Source organism: Natator depressus, chromosome 4, assembly GCF_965152275.1.
Source record: "Natator depressus isolate rNatDep1 chromosome 4, rNatDep2.hap1, whole genome shotgun sequence".
In the NCBI taxonomy this organism is placed as follows: Eukaryota; Metazoa; Chordata; order Testudines; family Cheloniidae; genus Natator; species Natator depressus.
In genome coordinates, this window is record NC_134237.1 from 13103599 (window position 1) to 13126136 (window position 22538).

At 41.5% G+C, this 22538-nt stretch overlaps 1 protein-coding gene across 14 annotated transcripts in view; it reads right to left on the reverse strand.

Annotated features, from left to right (window-relative positions):
* Positions 1 to 14047: 14047 nt before the first annotated feature.
* The window catches only part of SLC4A4 (solute carrier family 4 member 4), a 251636-nt gene continuing 243145 nt past the window's right edge, over positions 14048 to 22538 (reverse strand). For 8 of the 14 annotated variants that reach the window (XM_074950418.1, XM_074950426.1, XM_074950422.1 and 5 more), the window contains 2 exons: positions 18600 to 18679; positions 14048 to 16824 (listed from right to left, as the gene is read on the reverse strand). In XM_074950418.1, the coding sequence (XP_074806519.1) occupies positions 16716 to 16824; positions 18600 to 18679 (189 nt within the window). In that variant the 3' untranslated portion in view covers positions 14048 to 16715. Of the gene's footprint in view, positions 17170 to 18599; positions 18680 to 21300; positions 21398 to 22538 lie in introns of all 14 variants that reach the window. The other 6 variants (XM_074950429.1, XM_074950428.1, XM_074950423.1 and 3 more) reach the window with 3 other exon arrangements.

Consider the following 22538-nt stretch of genomic DNA (forward strand, 5'->3'; position numbering starts at 1 on the left):
CCGCTCTGCCCAGTGGTTTTCCCCCATCCTGCCTCCACCACTCACTGCCTATGCTGGTTGCTGGTTATCCACAATAACCCCCTGAGCTCACTCCTGAAGGTGAAAAGAGCAAGGAGTATTCCCCTCTGACTCCTGTGCAAGGGGCTAGTCACAGTCCCATTGGGGTGCACAGGCCCTTTATGAGCACAGCCAAGGAGCAAGGGCCGTCACCTTGGAATGCTGCACGGTGGCACGGTCTGGAGCACACTCCGCGTGCCTTGCAAGGGGAGCAGAACTGCCACCTTGGCATTGCTTCATGGGAGCCCTCTGTGAAACCGGCTGAGTCCGATAGAAATCCTCCAGGAAGCACTGGCCTCAGCACGCGGCCACTCCCTGCATGCTGCAGCATGGTCCATGGCCTCAGAATTAGTCTGGCCCTGAACCTTTCCCAGCATGGTCCCCTGCTGCTTCACACGTTGGACTGCTGAGACGTTCAGGGGCTTCTAGTCACTTCTTTAAGCTTTGGTTGCCCCCAGGGGAGAAGCCTGTTCACTAGAAGACTTGCGAGTCAGTCGGCATCTTGACAGTTTAGTCTGTCAGTGAAAACAGCCAAAGCCCCAGCTAGCAGCCTTTGTGGACTATCTCATTGTCCGTATTAGGGTAGCTTTGTAGTGACTGCTTTGGAAAACACACATTTACTTGCTGTTTGTTTGTGTAATGCGGACAGGTGTCCCTTGAGAATGGACTGAATTTGCCAGCTCCTTTGACAAAGGCCACGAAACAGCTGGCCAATCAAGGTGATTTTCTTTCAGTGCTAACCTGTGTCAAACACTAACTCGGATCCAGACCCCGTTCCTTGTGCTGTTCGGACTCAGGGTGAAATTCATCCCTGTGTGGAGGACCCTCACAAGACTATGCACCAATTAAGGCAAGCCTTATTGGAGAGCTTGAGTGGGATGCCAGTGATGCACAGACCTTGTGTGGGGTGAATTTCCCTATTGTTTTTATGCAATGGTAATCCACGACCTAACGGGTGGAAATACTGGGTCATCAGGTCAATTTCTTCCCTTCCAGTGCAGGATTGTTCCCTGTGGTAATTACGCAAGTGTTTTGATTAGGCTAGTTGCAAATGACTCAAGGGACTAGGGCTCACGCCATTTAATTTTTCCAGTGTTTTTATTTATTTATTTATTTATTTATTTTTAATTAAGCCCTGTTGGCTTCTGAGCTCCTTTGGAATGGACAGAACATCTAGTCGCTGAACAGAGACCGTTAGCGGTGACCTTTCTCCCCAAAATATTCTTTAGCCTTTGTGCAAACCAGCAATATTTATTTATTTATTTTTCTGACATGCAAAATACCCCAGCGACAATATTCCTCTCTTTGCCAAAGAGGGCAGAAAACACTTTCATTTTCTCCTCTGAAACACGTTTTCTTTTACGGCTGCTACAAATGTTAGGACACTTTTATTGTACCATCTTTACAACGTCCTCTTTTGTGAACCAGACATGCAGGTGATGTCAATAGCTGGACCATCTGCCAATGTACCTCTGTCCTGACCACCTATTCTGAGGGGATGGGGTGGACATCCCCCGCTATCCCAATATATTGGGGGTAGAGATGATTTTGTAATGTGGTGAAATATCTTACTAGATAGAGTTACTTTGCTTGCTAGAATGGGCTGAACCAGTATTGCAGATTAATGGCCCTTTGGTGACCAGAGCACACCCACTGGGATTACAGACATTCCAATTTCTCCCAACGATAGTACGTTCCACAAGAGTAGGCTGAGCCCATCAAACTCATTTTATAGTTGACTTCATCCATATCTGGCCTCAAGTCTCTAGAGGTGAAGGACCATTAACTCCCTGATCCAGAAAAGCACTTAAGCATATGCCTAACTTTAAGCATACGGGAGTAATTCAGTTGGAGTCAATATTAAAGTTAAGCATGTACTTACGTGCTTTGCTGGATCAGGGCCTAACACTCTATTCCTCTGGTCCTGCTCCATAGTCTGTATTTTTCATAATGAAAACAGAAATAGGATTTAATGTAGTTAACAGTTGTGGTACAGGAGACCTTTTCCAGCATATTATCCTGCCAGCAAAGGGCAGGGCCATGTATCTTCCTGTTCTTCTGCCGACAAGGCTACCAGCCCTCGTTGGGGTAATTTTATTTTATCGGCAGGAGAGCTTTCTCCTGCCGACGAAGAGTGGTTGCACTGTGTACCTTACAGTGGCACTGCTGTAGCAGACCTAAAATGCTTCAGGCAGCAGAAATAGGAAGGTGCATAAAGACTACACTTCCAATTGTGGTTTATGGGGCTGTCAAGGCTGGGCAAGTTTTCTGGTAGATTTCTGTAAAAGTACAAAAAATAGAGGGAAGGGCGTGGAACCAGTTGATGAATGGATTGCACTGCACATTAATAAATGGAAGGCCACAGAGAGACCCACAAGAAAAATGCCTTTGCAGTGTAAACATTTCTCACAAACACTGCAGTTAATATTAACATCCTACTTAGAAAAAAGGATCAGTCTTGTCATTGGTGCATATGGCAGGGCAAGGGTGGTACTTTCAAACAAAGGCCATAAAAGCACCAGTAGATACCACTGCAAAACCCAGATAAGCTGATTGTTGTAATGAATGATAAATAAAAATTCTAGAGCAAGGGTTCTTTCACTCACCACTAACCATCAGGCCTAGCAGTATTTATATTGTCATGATTATAATTATGGCACTTTCATGACAAAAGTAACAATAGACATAATTCGCTGTAAGGTTTAGAAACCTCTTGTACAGTGTTTCAAATTTTTCCCTTGCCTGAAAGGCAGAATAATCTAATGTAATAAAAGCATAATTTACAGCAATAGAAGTAATCATATTGTAACAGGAAAAATGAACCAGAAATAGAAAAATGCTACCACTGTGGGATTCTAGTGACACATTGCTACCCGAGAGATTCATACGCAGTAGGTGGGATTTTCACGCCGTTCAGCCTTAGCCTAAATCTGCCCTCATTGATGTCAGTGGTAAACAAGCTGCAAAGTGCTATGAAATTCCATCTCCTCATTCAATTTTCAGTAGTCTCATGTAGCAGTAAGTCCACTTGGGGTGTGCATTGCGGTTGAGTGAATTGTGAGGGGAGTTCTGTGCAGTGTGACATTCTGCTCCGAAAAGTAATTCCTCGTTAAGAGAACAGAATGTGGTAGGAAAAGCTTTTCTACTATGTTGAGGCCTTACATTGTTAATGTTTTGGGACCCCTTTCACCCACCTCCAGTTCCCCTGGTACCCTGTGGCATGTCAGTAGCAGTTTGCGACCCAATGATTACTTTCTATTTATGAAAACAAAATTGACATGTATGGAAGTGCTCCCGCCCGAAACAACTCCCATTAAAGTCAAAGGCCAGTCTAAGGAATGAACTGGAGTTGTGTAGTGAGTTCGTCATCTTACAGACAGTAGCCTGCCTGCTTAGTTGCAGAAGTTGGATGGTGTGGCGTGAATGAGGTCGGGGGGGGGGGGGGGTTGCAGCAAAAGAAAAGAGGGTCCCCTAGGTAAGGCAGTCAGTATTGCCCTGGAGAACTGGAATCTATCCCTGCCTGTGCCACCAAGATCCCATGTGATGCTGGGCAAGTCACTTAAAGCAGATATTTCAAAGATGGCTACTAATTGGTGGCCTCATTTTTTGGGGTGTCCAGTTTCAGATGCCTGAGGCCAGATATGCAGAAGTGCTGGGCACTCACAGTTGCAGGTGAAGTTGATGGGAGCTGTGCTTTGAACTTCTACTGTAAAAAGTTACGTATTCTGACAAATCAGGCCCTAGGTGTCTCAAATTAGACACCTGAATTCAGTGGATATTTTTGACCATTTTGCCCTTAGTCTATCTGGGCATCCGTTCCCCACATTATAAAATGGGGGAAAATAATATCCGCTAATCTCACGGCGGTGTTGTGAAGATAAATACATCAATGTCTGTGATACACTCAGATACCCTGGTGAGCTCACCATAGAAATTCCCAGGAGGAAATGAATAATTTTGTATTCAGTACAGTGTTTGAGTGGTGTATGTTAAATAATGCCTGAGGCCACATACTGAATGATGAGGATGAAAGGTGATAGTGAATAACTACCCATTCATTGAACACTGTCCATCCTGTGCACAAATTGAGGCAGAAGTGGTGTGGAAAAAATAGTAATTAATTTAATTAGACTATTTACTTTAAGTAATTAAAAGCTGTATCACAATGCCAAATTTCAAGTCAATGCTCCAAGGCATGGAGGCTGTAAAGCTTCTCAGTGAAACGGTAAGAATTTTTTTTTAACATGGACAAAATATTTTCCTTTAATCTTATGTTCCAACATGACTGAACTGTTCTGTTTTAGTTGCCTCAAGCTGAAATTTTTGAAAGTTTCAGACTCCTTGGCATGACAGATTTCAGCCCAGAAAGTTAGATTGGCAAAATTTTATAAGGAACTGAAATAGGGTCTTACAAATAGACGTGTCGGGCAATCTTCACTAGGTATCACTACAGGCTCCGACTGTAGTGAAAAGTTGGATGAATTAAATATCATTTGTGTAATTGATTCAACAATACAACTTTAAACAAATCGTGTGTGTATTTTTTATATATATATTAGACCCATTGGTGTTCTGGCAAAGGAAGTTTTAGCTACTTCCTGGAGGTCTTCGTGCCTTTAACATTGTGGATAAGAACACTGGCTTGGCTGGATTGCATACACCAAATAAATTAGGCCTATTCAATTGGGCATAAAGTGCTTCCGGTGCATTGACTAGGTGTTGTACTCAAATGAAACTTCTTATTGTCCCTGTGGAAAAACACACATTGTGCTTTGGGCAAACAATACTCATTTGTTTCTGTCTCTAGAATGAAAAACAGAACCTGCAATGTTTGTACATTTTGCTAATGCATATTAGTCATCAGCACCATTCCCACTAGGATCATGTCCATTTTCATCACGTATGATGCTGTTTTAGTGGATTAAAACTAGTCCTCAACATATGCTTTTTGGCTAGGAGTTTAGTAGGTCAGGGCTAAAACGATGAATACTTTTTTAATCAGTTGCAAAGATTGGTTTGAGGAATTTTTTTTAATGTTTATGGGTGTTTAAAAAGAAAAACGTTTATTGTTCTTGTGCCACGGGTGCTATAAAAGTTCTCTCTATTGTGTGTGATTTTTTTCTAATGACTAATTTCCCCAGTGATTAGGGCCAGAGTTTGCTGTTTAGCACCAAATGCATCCCTGGTGTAATGCCACTGACTTCAATTTAATTATACCAGGAATTAATTTGGCTCATGGGGGTTATTTGTACGCTAAATATGATGCCATTAAGACAGACGTAAGTAATTCTTTGTTCTGCATTGCACCTTTGCTTTGTTTATCAAGTCAACCAATTAATACATAGCCCTGCTGTAATGTCCCTGAATTGTTGGCACCTAAGAAAGGGAATACAGAGTGGTGCAGATCAGAGGCCAGGTAATATTCAGAGGCAGGGGTCATAGAGGGGATACATCCTATATCCCTGTTTTTGGCGGCTGTGATAAAGGCACTCTTTCACCATGTGATCTCCGCTGTCCTATAGTGTTACTGCGTGCTGTTAACCAGCTGCCATATTCTACTCCAGAGGGGGCTGCACTTAAGTGAGGCCAGTTTTTTATAAGGCCATTTTCGTGCTGTATAGAAGTACTTTAGGTAATCAGTTTTGTTTGTTACCATTCTACTTTATATAAAGTAGAAAACCCTGTGGCTCTTAACCCCAAATTCCCAGATAGTTTCAACCATTGTCATAGAGTCTAAGTAAGTGTAAGGAGACTTGAAGTACTGCAGTTTGTCCAGGCTTTCCACTAACAACAGATGTGCACTCTTTTGGCCTCATGCGTAAAATGGGGTCGAATCCCAGAGGCAACACCTCAGCACTGAGCTCTCTGACTTGTGAGTTTCTTTTTTGGGATAGAGAGCAGTGCACTGGCTGTGGCCGGATATCTCCGAGATAACAGGGGTCTAACTCTGAGGTTGTGTTCTGCCATGTTTTGTCATGCTATTACCTTGCTTGTGAGTTGATTTCAGTTTGGTTCTTTTGAAAATCCCATTGGGTGCCTAGCCACATCTTTCGGTGCCTAAATACTTTTGAAAATCTGGTCCACAGGCGCTTATTTTGCAGCAAGGTGTCGCTTGACAACTAAAGCTATAGCACACATTGTGCACGCTGCTGGAGATGCAGTGTCTTGCTGCTTAATGTGATAGGAAAACTTCTTAGCATAGCTCAGTTCTTCAGTAAATATTAAACAGTGTTAGCCTCTGTGGTGAGCGAGGCTGGGGTGTTCTGGGACGTGGAACGTCCCATCGTTGGGAGAAATTGGAATGTCTGTAATCCCAGTGGGTGTGCTATCAATCTGCAATACTGGTTCAGCCCATTCTCCCAAGCAAAGTAATGTTTTTGTTGTATTCAGGCGCACGTGCAGCTCAAGGCAGGAAGTGAGTTGGCTTTTTGCTTAGATAGTAATTCAGGTGTATCATTAAGCCCATTCTCAGCGGCACTTTATTGGCCTGGCCAAGTGCACTGTGGACCAGGGAACCCTTGCTGGTGGTCCAGAGTACTTGCTAGTTACATGACACTGGCTCTCTTTCTTCCCAGCAGTTAAGTTGCATTGAAAGGCAGCGCACAACACACTAAATCCTTCCCTAATGTTCTGTTCCCTGTGCCACAGGGATATTGTATGATAGCAGGCCAGAGGAGGGGTGCCATTCGCAGTTATGAATGCGAGGAGAGGGATTCCTGAGACAATTGCTCTACTAAGTCTCTACCACGAGGGCATTTGAGAACTATTGCTGCATAAGCAATGCAGGGCTGCTTCTTCTTCTAAAGCTCACATGAAGACAAGTGAATTTGATGCTCAGAATCATTCTAAGTTTTTGCAGTTAGTAAGTGCTGAACACCATGCACAATGGTCATTGTAGTTTTGCAGTTTCTACTTTGCTGGCTAAGCCAGGTACTTAACAGAGGTGGTATTGTACTTCTGAGGCCCACAGTGAAAACCAGAAATGAATAAACTATTGACAGTAAAGAATGAATTAGCTGAATTTGGCCCTTTTCCCTGGAGAATGAATGATCTACAGTAGATTGTGATTTTTACAGTGTTTGTTGTTCACTAGGTGGAGTTGTTCAAAAGATATTTTGTCTGAGTGAAACCTCTGGGTGTAATTGCAAAACAGTCGTCATGTAGCTCTACTTGCTCCTTGAAATTAGTCACTCAAGCCAGTCGCATTCTTAATTGGATGTCCTTTATCACAAGGTCATTCTTCTGCTCACAAATTATCAGTGAACGTGCACAGTTCAACAAATCTATTGCTCACACAATACCAAGTGTTTCTCAAAATGGCTGCCGCTACCCTGCTGATGTCCATATGCTTACAAGTGTACTGATTGTATTCGCCCTGCATTTGCTTCCCATGAATGTTTTGTGAATGAAGCCTCACTTGTTCAATAAATGGGGATGCAATACTCATGAAGTGAATCAACATGGGATGGGTCCGGATCCATTCAGCATTACCATACTGCATTCAGATACATCCAGCCGCCACCAAGGGTGTCTGTGGCAGCTCAGCAGTCTTTAGCTCAGATTTTGAGCTCATGCCCCTATGCAAGGGAATTGCCTACCAGATAATGAAAAACCTACTTTAAAAGATTAAGGGATTCAGACAGTGTAATACCTCTGCAAATTATAATCTGGGGACCAGAAGCCATCCATTTTGTAACCACTAGACTATAAATACACACACACACACACACACTGCTTTAAAGGACTCTCTCAGGGGACTCTGAATTTTTTTTAAAAGGAGTTCCTATCTTCCCTATTTAGCGAGAGTCCTTGAAACCAAAACCTTAGGGAAATCTTCTTTCACTATCTCGGCTGCACGTGGGTTTGTTGTTGTAGGGTCTCCCGAGCATGCTGAGCCTTTCCCCAGTAAGGGGCTGTCCATAAATTGGTGGGGGATCCTTTGTGTGTTTGTTTCAGTGGTTAGAGGGTGGGTGGGTCTTGAAAACTCACCAAAAACATTGTTATGTAACTTATGGACAGCCCCTAATGAGGTGCAGGAGCAGGGTGACTGGCTTTTCCTGGTCTGACTCCCCTCTCCCCCAGTCCATTACGGAGCAGCAAAAAAGGTTGCTGATCTCAGAATTTGCAATTCCACTCAACAAGTGAGTGCATAAAGTGACGCCTTCTTACCAAGGGGTGGGTGTGTGGGGGTGTGTGTGTGCGGGGGTGTGTGTGTGCATTCATTGCAGGTAAGGGAGCTTGAGTTGGATTCTATTCCTCCCGGTGCATCATTAGGAAATGGTATAAAAATACCATACAAGGGTGTTTGGCAATGTCTTTGCACCTCTCCCGGCCTTTCACCTGTCCATTGGCCCCACTCACTGCAATAGCCATACACCACACAGGAGATTTGTCTGGTTTTCTGGCTCACTTCCATTGTTCATCCCCTAACCCTCTCCTCGTTTGATTGCCTCTTTATACCCTTCTCTAGAAGGAGTTAAAAGGAGCCTGCAGTTCGGAAACCAGACAAAACTCTGTTGTGCTGCAGCCTAATCTGCATCGCAACACGCTGTTCAGACACCGTGACTGAGGAAGTAACCAACAGCCTGCACACCTGATCCAGTGTCCTTTGAAAGAAAACGAAGGACATGTCCCTGCCATGCTCTGAAGGGATTCTTGGCAAGGCTGAGACGATTTCTAGTTAGCAGAGTGGTTATAGTTTTCTGATGGCCTCGATATGAAAACAAGGGTTGTAGCGGAAATCTTTTATGCCTTTAACAGCCGGAGTAATTTAATGCCATAGTAAACGGAAATTCTTCTAAGGATTCTGCTAGTGATTTTCATTGGCCTCTGTCCCCAACTGCTCTTCAAATTGGAGCTGGGTGTCTCAGCTAACATAACACAAGAAGCTTGGGTTATCTTCACAAAAACATGTCAATCATTGACCCTCCCTTCCTGTTGTCATTGGAGAATTCCTCTGTGAAATGGAATAGGTCTGGGAACACTGAAGGAGAGATGGGCTACCTTGTGCCTCCTTTTATTAGAGCTGGCATGAATTTCAAAGTGAGTGTCTATAAACCGGAGAAAGGTTTGAGTGGGCTGTACGGCAGTTCCATCAGAATGGGCTAATCCTTCCAGTAATGAGGACAAACACATCCCTGGGGCAAAGACCAATGGAGGGCAGCTTTCATTTAAGAAATGGAGGTCTAGTTGCTGTTGTCTGATGCCAAGGATCAGAACTTGGATTTCACTTGGAAGATTTCACACAGTGCCAGATTTGAAATAGGCTCATTGGAATATTTGCTGAGGACTGGGAATGTGGATTGAGTTTTGAGTGAACCTGCAACAAGTTTCAGGTACCACTGGGACTTAAAGTTGCAGCTTAAAACAGTCAGAAACTTAGTGGTTTTGACCCAAACTAGGTGGCAAGAATCATATTAAGAATTTTGAGTTAATTCACCTGAAACTTGCAATGCAACCTGAGGTGTGAACCCACAAAAACAGACCAAAAGAAAGCACTCATACAACCTTCACCATATTCCCCTGAACTGAAATTGTCAAAGTTTGCACTTCTCTAATCAACGGGTCATTATCAGTATTGTGCTTAATAGAAAAAAAAAAGTGCAATTTTTCCTTAAAGACACTAGACCCAGGGTTGTTCCCAATCAAATGATTGCTTTCAGTCTCAACTTGGGCAGAAGGGGATAGAACTTGATTTTTATATAGCACTTCTCATGCTTAAGGTATTGTAATAGGACTTCCAAAGCCACAAATTATTTTGAAACATCCTGGGATGTGTTGTTATAATGTGCAGAATAATTTAATGCAGTCAGTAGTGCCTAGCTACTGAGTCAAAGCAAGGGGATAACCGAGAGTCTTCTGCTCTGAGAAAAGCAGGTCAGAAGTCTCCGGGCAGGGAGTTCCAGAAAGAAGGGCTATACTGGGACTCAGGGGGTGGTGCTTGACGATAGAGGGGGCAGGAGGAGTGACCAAATCAGAGCAAGATTCTGCAGAGCTTTGTAGGTCAAGGGGAGCATCCAGGAGCTTATTTAGAGTCTGTGACTGGTGTGGTTATTGTAATTGCCAGAAGTGGATTTGTGCATCGGCTCAGTCTGGTGCCAGTTAGGAAAAACCTAGTAATAAAATGCTTCTTTAACAAGGGGTTCCTGTGAGCCCTCCTGACTTTCCCCAGCAGCTATTAGACTCTTGAATGTACCACTGTTAATCACAAGCTCTCCTGGCAGACAAGGCACAACTCAGCAGACCCAACTATGTGCCAGCTCTACAGGATAAGCAGCTTGCAGGCTTTAGGCTCCTGTTGTGGTGCTATGTTATGTAAACTAACTTACATACACTGTGGTGTTGATATATAAACAAGCAACTGGCAACAGGAGGCGGCGGTGTGGTGCCCGACATTCTGCCTACTCCCTGCGGCAGCAGTCCGTATTTGCCTGCTGACCGTCTTTACAGGCAGGTGTTCTGACCACTGATGGCTAAGAACGTTCAGAGGAGTCCAGCCTGTCTTTGAGGCTAGGTGGAGACTTTAAAGGTCCAGAGGGCTGCTAGGAGCCCAGCTCCCCTTGACTTACAAACTACTCTCTGTGACTGAAAATTTGCCCCTTAAACTGTGTACAGACTGCTCTGTTGCATACTTTATTGCCACAAATCCTACTGCTATTGGCTCGTTGCATCAAGGCCCTTCTGCTCATCAAATTAAAGAAATTGCATTGCTAGGATGTACTTGTGGGCCCAGTTCTACAATCCAGTTGGTAAAGTTGAGCATGACTTAAATCATGCTCATTATTCCATAGCCATCAGTGGGGACACCTGGGTAAGCAAGTAGCACTTAGCATGAAGAGCTGTAGAATTTGACCCTATACATCTTACTTACATTTGTACCTACAGTGTATAAGTCAGCAAACAGTGGGCAAGGACTCTAGGTGGTGTAAATGAGCACAACACTTGATTTTGATGGCACTGCACTGATTTACACCAGCAGAGTATCTGGCTCAATATATTTACACTATCTATAGCAAGAATTCTGTTGTTCCTAAGGAGCTTTATATCCCACATGGTGACTTAGTAAATAAAATATTTTTATTAGGTTGTGTTTTGTTTTGTTTTTTAAACCAGGTGTGATGTAAACACAGCTTAGTGTGATTTTAAGATGATGGTATCCATGCTAGGGGAAAGTTCAAACTGCCTTTTTAACATCTGATGAGTTTCCAGCATCCAGCAACTTCCTAAGACAGTGGTTTTCAACCAGTGGTCTGCAGACCACGTCTAAGATTTCCAAAGGGGTCCACAACTCCATTTGAAAGTTTTTAGGGGGTCTGCAAATGATAAATTGAAAACCACTGTCCTAAGAGATTGATTACGGCATTCTTTGTGCAGGTGCTAAACAATTCAGTCTCGGGCACTGGCAGAGCGCAACTACAGACACCGTAATGCAGTACTTCAGAGGTGCGGCTTGGGGGGAAAAGCTGTAGAAAAACTGAAGGTTTTTCTTAACTATTGACAGTGCAATCAAATGGAGATTGTGTTTAAAGTCACCCCTTCTGTTCTCAGCCTATCAGGACGGCAAGGCTCCAGAGGGCAGGATGGGCTTTCTCTGTCCTCTATTTCTACCGGTCATGAACTGGCTGTTCCCATTTGTCCTTTCAGAACAGTTTTGAACATTATGTACGCAGAGTGCAAGTACTTTGGGGCAGGAACTATCCCTGACTCTCTTTTGCAGGAGCATCTAGAGCCCCCAGCCAAACTAAATGGTCCTGTCTCGTTTTTATAGTCATCTAAATAATCCAGGAACTAACTGAAAGTGTGAGCAAACCATTGTTTTTTTTTTCCCCTGTTCCCCACAAACATAGGGTTGTATTTCCTTGGGGAGTGGGGATCCCTCTGTCTCAAACACTGAAGACAATGGGTTTGATGCTCTACTTTATTACATTTGAGGGCACTTACACTAGTGTTAAAGTAGTGTAATGGAATAAAGAAATGGGCCCACAGGGCCTGATTTCTGATTATACTTACACCAACGTAAGATCAGTGTAAGCCTCGAGTTCATGTAGTCGCTACTGATTTGCATCATTGAGAGGAGAGAAATGGACCCAAATAACTCCTCCCCTCCTCCAAATTAAAAGGGTCAATACTTTAACAAAAGTCATTCTGGGGAGTGTAAAAAAGTCAAATGAATATGGGGTCATGATGGAACTCTGATATGTGGTTTACGGCAAAAGGAAAACACATTGTTTGTTGTTTTACTTGTATAACTTAGGTTTGAGCAAACCAGACTATCCCCAAGTTATGCGATGGCGGGCAGGGAGTGCTATGATAAAAGTGATTCTCATTAATCTATCATCACTGATAGGCGCAAACAGTTTTCCCATACCATGAATATTTCCTTATTCTGAAGGGGACGGGGGAAGAGTCAATCTCAAAGTCATTTTAATAATTTCAAAACGTTCCAGTTGATCTTGACTTTTCAGTGGAATTAGCTTTTCAAGTTGAAATTTGTTGAACCCTAATGCTGTTTTCACAAGGAATTTTGACTAATCAGGGACTTGGTTTTGGTTTTTTTGGATGAAACACAATTCATTGAAAAATTCCTGACCAACACTACTGCTGGGAGACTTTAAAAACTCATTGCTATGTCAATAGTAACGGAGTCAGTAACATCTTGAGGCTATTTGGTGGCCTGTATGAGAGCAGCTGGCATTCAGTCTGATTCTTGGTAGCCATGTGCAAGACACAAAAACTATCTTAATAATTAGAAGTTAGTGAATGAAAATCTTGCTCCTAGACATGGCCTCTCCAGACATAGGGGCAGAGTGCTATGCAGAAGCTCACACTGTACTTGCCTATGCTGAACCTGTTCTGCAGATACCCTGTGGTTTGTTGTAGTATAGAATATTTTATATGGAGTCTATACTGAAAGATTCTTGTTTTAAAGTGTCCTAAAGGGATGATGATTCCATCATATTAAAGCACATTATTAAAACTCTAAGGGCCATATCTTCCTCTATCAATGCTGATTTACACCAACTGAGGATCTTGGCCTAAGTTTCACAATAACTGTTTATCTCCATGAGCCTAAAAATGGGGTAATTGCTGTCAAACATTTTGCCCAGAAAGGATAAACACATTCCCTTGTGCATACTAATGATCTTTCTTTAATGAAGTAACTGAGAGAATCACAACAGAAACGAACAAATGCATAAAGTTACTTTATTTTCAGTACACATTTAATTTTGAAAAATATAAATGCTAAAATATCTCATCTTGTTCATCTCTTGATTCCATAAAAGTCACAATAGAAAGCTTCATAAAACTGTAAAATACTATACTGTTATAAGGAATTTCATGTTTTATATTACTGGAAAAAATCATTAATATATTGAAATGTTTTCTGTTTTTTTCCTTTTTGCTCCACCATCTTGATCTACTTCATTTTAAAATAAGTTTTTATTCTCTCCTCCAAAGCAAATACAGACTTAAGAGGATTAAAAATAATAGAAGTATCTGAAAGTGCGTGTTGATTCCAAAAATGTAATGAATACATATATGTATCAGCCATAGGAATGGCTACAAAGATGAGACAATCACCAGTTGTTTCACATTGTAGGTCTGGGACAAAATTATCTGTAGTTTTTTTTTTAATTAGCCCTGAGTAGCAGGTTTGTAAATGTTGTTAGAAGCTCATCTAATTAAGGGTGCTCATTGATTTCAGTGGACTTTGATTCAGCCCCTAAAAGCACTCTCAAACCTTCTCCCCCACCCTGATTTTTTTCTGACATAATTGCTATTTACTGTCACAAGGCTGAAAAAGTGCAATGAAATGCTATTTCATGAGACCCTACATAGGCTATCAAAGGGCCACTTTGCTGCATTTCACCTTTTGGAGCAAGCAGGTCTTTTGTTCGTTTGAAACAAACAACCCACCCTTCAGTTTAGTGCTCTGTCGTGAAAAGTCCCAGGCTTCTGCCACAAAAGAATTGTGTGTATATAGATGAGAAAAATACCAATTTTTTTTGGTCCCATCCCCAAACAATGTCGCTCTCTCTGCATAAGAACTCAATCAGAAATCAGCAGTCAATACATTTCAAGTACATTTTAACGTGGTTCAAAAGTGGAAGACCTCATTTGCTGGAGATGGATCACCAGGTAATAGCAAATGTAAATATTTGCTCTGTTGGGGGTGTGGGGCGGGAGGGTGCATTGTCAGCCATTCTTCCTTCAGTGCTTTTCTAAAAAAAATCTGCTGTTGTCCAACACTAATTTCAATCCTTCCTCAGCCAGCACATTTGCGTTTCTCTAAACCAAAATCCTACACATGCATACATGGCTCTGTTGTTTCACATTATAGTGGGTTATGATTTTTATAGAGGAATGAAAGTGTTTTATGTTTTAAATTAACACAGCACAACCCTGATTATCCATCCTCCAGTTAGCTGAAGGCAGTATACACTCCCTTCCTGGTTTAGATGTCACTTAGGAGAATCAGGGCTGGACTGTTTACAGTATGCTGATCTGCCAAGGAAGAAAAGCTGCATTTCCTTCCCTTTGTCAAACTTTCCAAGTGACAGCAAATTACTCTTTATTTTGTCCCTCTAAAGCTGGACTGACCATGGGCTGGAATTTAGATCTGATATTGGATGGGGAGGGTGTACATTTGTTTTTTAAATGCTGATGTAAGGTGGGCTGCTGTATTTGGCATTTTTTTTAATGTATTTACCATCCCTCCCCCCACTTCTATGTGTAATATTGTTGCTAAACATGATACACTGCTGGGTTATAAACGGTGTAGCGCTCAAATAATACTAGTGACAGTGGGAGAATAAGGGGCTGGTTTGTGAATGGGTGCAAACTGCTGTAGCTTCAATAGGGCCAGGCTGCAATTATTACGGTCCATATTTCTGATGTCTTTCAATACAGCATTTTATTTAAAAATAACATTTCCAGAGACTTCTGTAGCATATTTGGACAAGAGAAAAACCCCTCTACTATGTCTGCAGTGTGGCTTGGGAGGCTAAAATTTCGCATATCAGGTCTCAGTACTATCATGACATTTATGTTTACGATGGGTTGTGTTGTTTTCATTACAGCTTTGCAGGCCCGTAGTCCTCTTGCAGCAGTTTCATTTCCCCTGAGGTACAAAGTGTTAGAAAGTTGCTTGTGGGGGTGTACAATTTCTTTTAAAATGCATATGGTATCAAATATTGGGCCAGCCCCTTAAAGCCAGTAAGAATAAACTCAGCCCACAGCAAGACCCCCATAGATTTCAACAGGAGCAGGATTGAGCAGCTGCATGTCATCAAGGGTTAGGGGCCAGAGGGGCAAATAAAAGTTGAGTGCCAATCCCCAGATTTCTTGACCTTATAAAAGTCTCTGCCTGCAACAGTACTATCTGGTGCCAAGTCTCCGTAACAAGATGCTGTCGACTGGGTCAGCATTTCCTTACTGAGTGAAATTCCCCAAGAGAAGAGAGGGTTGGAGGTGAAAGATATGCATCTGACAGTGGGGCCCTGACCCTTGAAGGAACAATGGAGTGGAAATTCCTTTGACTTAATTGGGCAGTTGATCAGGCCCTGAAAGTGGAGCAGACCCCTAGCTGAGTACCAACTAAGTCCTATCCCTGCACTGGAATGATTTCTTCCAGGGAAGATAAATGATGCCTTGACTGTGTGCTACATTTAATGCACATCCAAGGCAATGGAACCTTGTCAGACAGTCACCTGGATAAATTTCAGTGTAATGCCCAATTTCCAAAATGGTTTGAGGTTTTTTTAATCCTCGATTCTTTAAAGTATAGACCTTCGCCTACTTTGCTTTTGAACAAACAGGCAAATGCATGTGGATATTTTATCTATTTAAAAAGATGCATTCTAAATGGTATCTTTGTCCTTGTGGATTCTAAGCTGTAAGGAAGTAGGGTAAGTTCTATACACAATGGTGAATGGATCTGGGGGAGTACAGTTATCTGCATTCAGAGTGTAGACCGATTGGTGGCTTTCCTAAGTAGGAAATGTTATGGATATATATCCTGATAAGTAAGATTAAAAACTATCTTCCCCTTAACCATATGATTATGGTGTCCATGCTGTATTACATGCAGATGTGTACAGCCACACACACACACGTCTGTACATGAAATAATTCTAACCATACTGCATTGGAAAGCAACAAAATTAATACAATCAGCACATCAGTTATTGCCATTAAATGTAAGTCTCTTCCTAAACCACACAAGAGTTAACTTACATCCTGTCACCTTCATGTACAGCTAGAATCTTTAAAAACAAATTAACAAACAGAGGCTTCAGATGCAAGATATTATTAAAACTGATCCAGCCCTATGCCATGACTTAGAGATTGTGTAATTTTTGTAAAAATCACATATTGTACAATACATTTTTACAGAGAGCCTGGCATCTAGAAATAAGAGGTAGAACTACTCCAAACTATGTTTCCTGCTGCAGGAAAAATTCATTTTTCTTTACAGTAATTAAAAAAAAGTTTAAAAAAATTGACAAAAGTTGCAGGTTAGGCCCCATAATTTAAACAAAATAATCTAGGAAAATAACACTCTTCAGTGTACCTGACAGATAAGTCCATTAAAGTGTTTTAAAACAAAAAGTTGCATAGGAAAGGGACATTTCAGAACACAAGCTACGACGCTGGCACTAGTTTGTCTGTGCTGGGAGTGAAGTACCTTTTAAGAGCAAGTTAGTGTAGCAGCACTGTCCAGTAGTGTAGTAAAAACATTGAATTAGCCTGGAGGTCAGTTTTGTTCTGCCAGACAGAAAAAACAAACAGTGATTCACAACTAAGATAATGTCAGTTCCTCTGACATTTCACAAAGGTATTTATAATATATCCTTAATACTTCTGCCCTCTGCTTAAAAAAATGAGAGATGCGTGTGTGTCTGAGTGATAGAAGGCAAGGTATAGTGTGTTTCACATTTACCTATGCAGCAGAGAGCATTTTAATATTTGGCTGGTGACAAAAAAAACTGAACAAACAAAAAAAGTTACAAAGTAGTTTCTGTTCCCCTGCTCCTCCAGAAATAACCATTGTCTTCAGGCTCAAGTTCTATTCTAATTTGAGGCACAACTTTCACTGGAGTTCGTGGAGGGCTGAATGCAAAAAGAAAACAAGGTAAAAACATATGGACTGAATTTGTTTCTAGTGCATTCTGAAAGGGTCAAGTGATTTCTCCCCAACTCCTTCATTACAGAATACCACTGCCACATTATTAGTGCATGCAACTATTGACAAGTCACATGAGAAAATCTTAACTTTCATTGGGGAAGCTTAAGCATTATTTGGCCAGTAAGAAGGAAAATGTTGTTAGTCTAGGGGATGAATATTCAAGTCTCACTGAATTCATAGGACTAAATTTCTGAATATTGTATTATGTCTATTCAACAGCTCAAATATTCAGTGGTGGCTGCGGTCTGTGGAATGTATTCCTAGCACAATCCAACTTGGGGGCTTGATCCTGCAAGAAGCTAACAATTCTCCTGCACTGAATAATTAGAGATAGGTGTGTAATGAAATTAAATATACATGAGACCCATCATGTCATGCAGCAGCCTTTTATTTTAACAACATAAAGAGATCACTTGCTAATCTTTGGGAATTCTTGGACAAAATCTCTCAACAGCAGCACTGGGCTCAGAGCCATGCTACTGCAGCCATGTTTAAAGAGGGTGATGGTTAAGAGTTTTTAATCACAGTTCCCACTCCGGTGTGGACAGGATTTTTTTCATCTTGGAAACCTGTCTGTGGCCCGAGTTTGGTCAAGTACATACTCCTTAAACTGCAGCATGTGTGTAAGTACCTGGCTGAATTGGGGCATATGAAACTCATGTTACAGACTATTTCTTCATGGGCTATCCCACAATCTGCTGCTGCGCTCATAGCACCTGTGTAAAGTGCTTGTGACCACCTCACTCTCCTGAAACCCAGTCCTGGAGCAACCTCACTACAGCAGGCGGCTCCATTGCTAGTGAAGGTGTTTGGGAGGGAGGAATGTTAGGCAGTACTGCTTGGGCCACCCTCCTCCTGTTCTGGAGAATGCTCTCAAAGATATGAAGGAGGGGCATCACCATTTCCTGGATGTCTGCGCCTACTAGGCATGAGCACCCATGGAGACAGATGCAGTTAAACAGCAGCAAGTATCTCAACTTTCTTACGGTGGTCTGGCATAATTCCTTACTGGTACACACAGTCTGTCTCGAGAGACAATTCTAAAATTTAAAGAAAATCCTATCTGTCAATGAGACTACTTTTGCGGCAACAGTTGTTTCAGGGTAATGACAAGTTCCTCAAGGTCCCTCTGCTAAGCTATAGCAACTCAGCTGTTATTATTTGTGTGTCCTGATACAATTAAGTCAATGGGAACTGGATTGAACCCCACACAGATTTTTATTTTTTTTGCCCTACTACGAAGTGAGCCTCCCTTTCAGCCTGGATCTATCATATACCTCATGAGAGCCACACCTCCATTGTATTTACTGAGCATACAGTACATCTCATGAGACCATGCTGAAGTACCACCTACCTTGGCAGTGTGTCTGACTGAAGGAAAGGAATTTTATCAGCACGATGTATGGCGTTCAAGGAATGTTGGTGATTTTTCTCCTGTTTAAGAAAAAAAAAAAAGTCTTTTGTCACAGCATTCAGCCATTATAAATATGAAGTTCCCCCTCTAGCAAGTCCCCAAATATTTAACCATGGAATTTCACAGATTCCTAAAAAGCATGGAAGACATCAGCTGAATCAAGCTAACACATAATCAATTCGAGGGGGGAAAACCTCTGCCATCAGTGGGACACAAAATGCTAATTTTCAAACGTTGTCACTTAAACTGCAACCAAAACTTGCCTCTGTGCATGTAAAGAGGTAGATATCCAGGCACCCACCACTACATGTGTATTTCATTGGCCCAGCATGGTTTGAAATTTCATCTCTAACATTCTGACCAACCAAATATAGCATGAAAACTCACTCCATACTTAACCGGAGGGTGGTGTAGTTAGGGCTGCAGAATTCAATTTTTCATAATAATGTGGATTTTACAGTTTTTTCCCCCAACTTTTATTGATTTAAATTTGTGGAAAATTATAGGAGGGTCAGAATAATTTAATGACCACAAACATGAAGGTGGAAAAAAATTAAAGCTTTATAACTGTTAGGACACAAGTTGTCACCATCCCCTGTCAAAGTGTACAGAGTAAATATCCTTAAAGCAAACTAAGTTCTCAAGGAGCATTTTCCTTACATCACCTAGCTGCAAATTTCAGTTATCAATGGAAGTAATTTTTTGTTGGTTTGTGTGTGTGTGGTGAAAACTGATGAAACTCATCCTTCTGGATGAATTAAATATTTGTGAACATGCTGCAGAAGTTCTAAGTATTATTTGTATTATACTTTGGAACAAAGCCTTTCACAGGATGATACCACAGTGCAGACAGATTCCAGCTACTCTCTCAAGAGCAAGAAAACCCTCCATTATAATTTTTGCCTTGCCTCTAAATAAAAAAGATCCAATCAATATTTTTCAAAATGTAAAAATACATCTAAAGTATTTATTCAAGCTACTTTAAGTTTTAGCAATTAACCACTGGAGTGGGAAGTGCTCTGATAAATTGATTTGTTATGAAGGTATCAACAGACCCTGAACTATAGTAATACAGCATTATGCTAGTGAGAGATTACATTATTTTTACATGCACGGACATTGCAAAGGGGGTCAAAGTGGGATCATTCAGCTGAGAGCCATGATAAGCCACCCTCCTGCAATTCTGTGCAGTTCACCATATTAGGTGATTTATTTTTCTCATGTATCTGATCAGCAGGGAGGCTGAATCAGATTTTACATCTACAGTACTGGGGCAATGTCAAAATAAAAATCATATTTGAAAATGCTTTTGCCTGTCATGTTAACACCACTTTAAATTATTCAAATGGAGTAAGTTGTGAAACTCTTAATTTTTAGCATTTCAGTCCATTTGGTCAGTGAAACAAGAGTTGTCTGCATCACTTTTTGGTTCTCATGATCACAATAATGCTGTTGTATTTGGATTTCTATACATATCAAGGTTTCTCTGTCTCTTTAACACACACACACACACACTATTATAGGTACAATTTTCAAAAGCACCTACATCCCATTGATTACAATCAATGGGTCAATTTAAGATTATAGTGTAGACATAGCCTAAGTCACTTGTGCACTTTTTAAAATGATACCCTCTGGGCCTATACATTGACAGGATTCCTTTTAAACAAAAAGGAAATTGGATAGCCATGAAATTTCAAATTGCAGTACAATGCAGCCATAAGCTTTCATCAACAGAGAACATAAATAAAGCCAAAGTTAATTCACTATTTGACCCTTAAATGGTCATTGCCAGCATCTCAATAATTGTTTTAATACAATAATTTGTGTTTCCTCTCCAATTCCATTATTCCCAAACAGCGTTTTTGTCTGCTGCTTGTCATTTTAAAAAGCTGACAAACACCCCCTGAGATAACTCGTGGCAATTAATCTGAAATTCCAGGTTTATCAAACACATTATAACACTAGAAAATGCGACTGGCTATAAATAAAGGTTAAAAATGGGGAAAAAATACAATCCATCGTGGATATTAGAATAAAAAAACCAAAAGAGAAGGAACAGATGTAACACAAACGCAAGTCACCTAAGAAGGCAAATATGTTAATGCTGCATGGTTTAAATGATCACCGCCTTGTCAATTAAATGATTTAAGAAGATCAATGACAGGCCTAATTTGTTAAGTGCTGATTTTTGGGGACCTAAGGAAACAAAACAGTAATGGACAGTGGTGCTGTTTCTACCCGCTGCAATCCAGAACATTAACAGCAAGGGAGAGAAACCAAGTAGATACCACACCAAGACACACACAACAACAGGCAGAAATGGACTGGATGATTTAGAGGGTTAGAGAGAGAGAGAGAGAGCTAGCGAGAGACCTGTTAGTAGCTGAGTAGAGGCAGTTAAGGTGGAGGCACCAAGAAGGATAACACAAAACTTGTAAAAAGAAAAAGAAAAAAACAAACCTCCCCCAAAAAACTAGAGGCCTGGAAATTGTTTTAAAAAAGGAGAAGAGAAAACTTCTAAGGGATAGGACAGTTTGTTTTTTTTTTTAAATTCAGTCCGTATGTGCATATTTGTGTGTATCTTTTTGGCAGTGCAAGTCACACTCAAGCAGGCATGCAAGAGGTTAGTTCTACTCACTGTCGGAAGGTTTGCTATCACTTAGGAAAGGTTCCTGTTCCATGATGTCCATTGGAATTTTAATACTTGGGACATTTTCTGAGTAGGGGCAGTCGGACTGTGAAAGAAACGTGCAAAAGGTCTTAGAATATTGCCACTGCTCTCTCTCTCTTAGCGTCCCCCACATATTAAATTCATCCTTCACACAGCCACTGGCGGAGAGGAGTAAGAAAGGGGAAAAGGATCGTCCACCTCAGTTGTTTCCAGGCACTCAGCGGCCCCGTCACACCATACTTCCCCTTCCCTTACTACAAAAGCAAGACAGATTAAAGACACACAGGGGAGCTTTTCACCTTCTGCCACTCCCTTTGTCCCCAATTTAAACTCTGCCCTGTTTCCAGCTCAAAGATGCCAGAGGGGCAACTGCCCCAAGCGGAATGGAACATACAGACGCATGCTGCATTCTTGAGGTGTGTGAAAACCCATCTGAAGTATCCCTTGGCTGCCATTTCTTTCTGAAATGGCTCAGGGATGTTTCTTTTCCTCTGAAGTTTCTATAACTGAGATGGGCAGAGTCCCACTGCATCCTGTCAGGTGGGCTTTTTTATCCCCCCATTCAAAAAAATGACCAGTCCCAATTAAAATTCAAGTTACATTTAATTTAGTTCCCTACTTCCACTCTCCATTTAAGACAGGTTTCAGAGTAGCAGCCCTGTTAGTCTGTATCTGCAAAAAAAAAAGGAGGACTTGTTGCACCTTAGAGACTAACACATTTATTTGAGCATAAGCTTTCGTGAGCTACAGCTCACTTCATCGGATATGAGCTGTAGCTCACGAAAGCTTATGCTCAAATAAATGTGTTAGTCTCTAAGGTGCCATAAGTCCTCCTTTTCTCCATTTTAAAGGCTTTTATAATCCAACAGAACCATGACGAAGCAATTAGCACCATCAGGCAGCACTCTGAGGTATTTTCAGTTCAGAGAGGGGTTGCCAGTACTTTAGCAAGTGAGTCCCACATGTTTTCTCCCTGAGGGCCGTTAATGGGCTTTGGCCCAGACCCTTAGCAACTGATAAACACCATGTTCCAGGAATTGTGTACCGACAGGAAGGGCTAGACTCTATTAATTTGGACTGCCTTTCAGGCAAACGCTTAAGCACATGCTTAAGTCCCACTGACTTCAGTGGAACTTAAAGAACACGCTTATAAGTTAAAAGCCTTGGTCACCCATTTAAATAAACACTTTCTCATAACCGAGGCA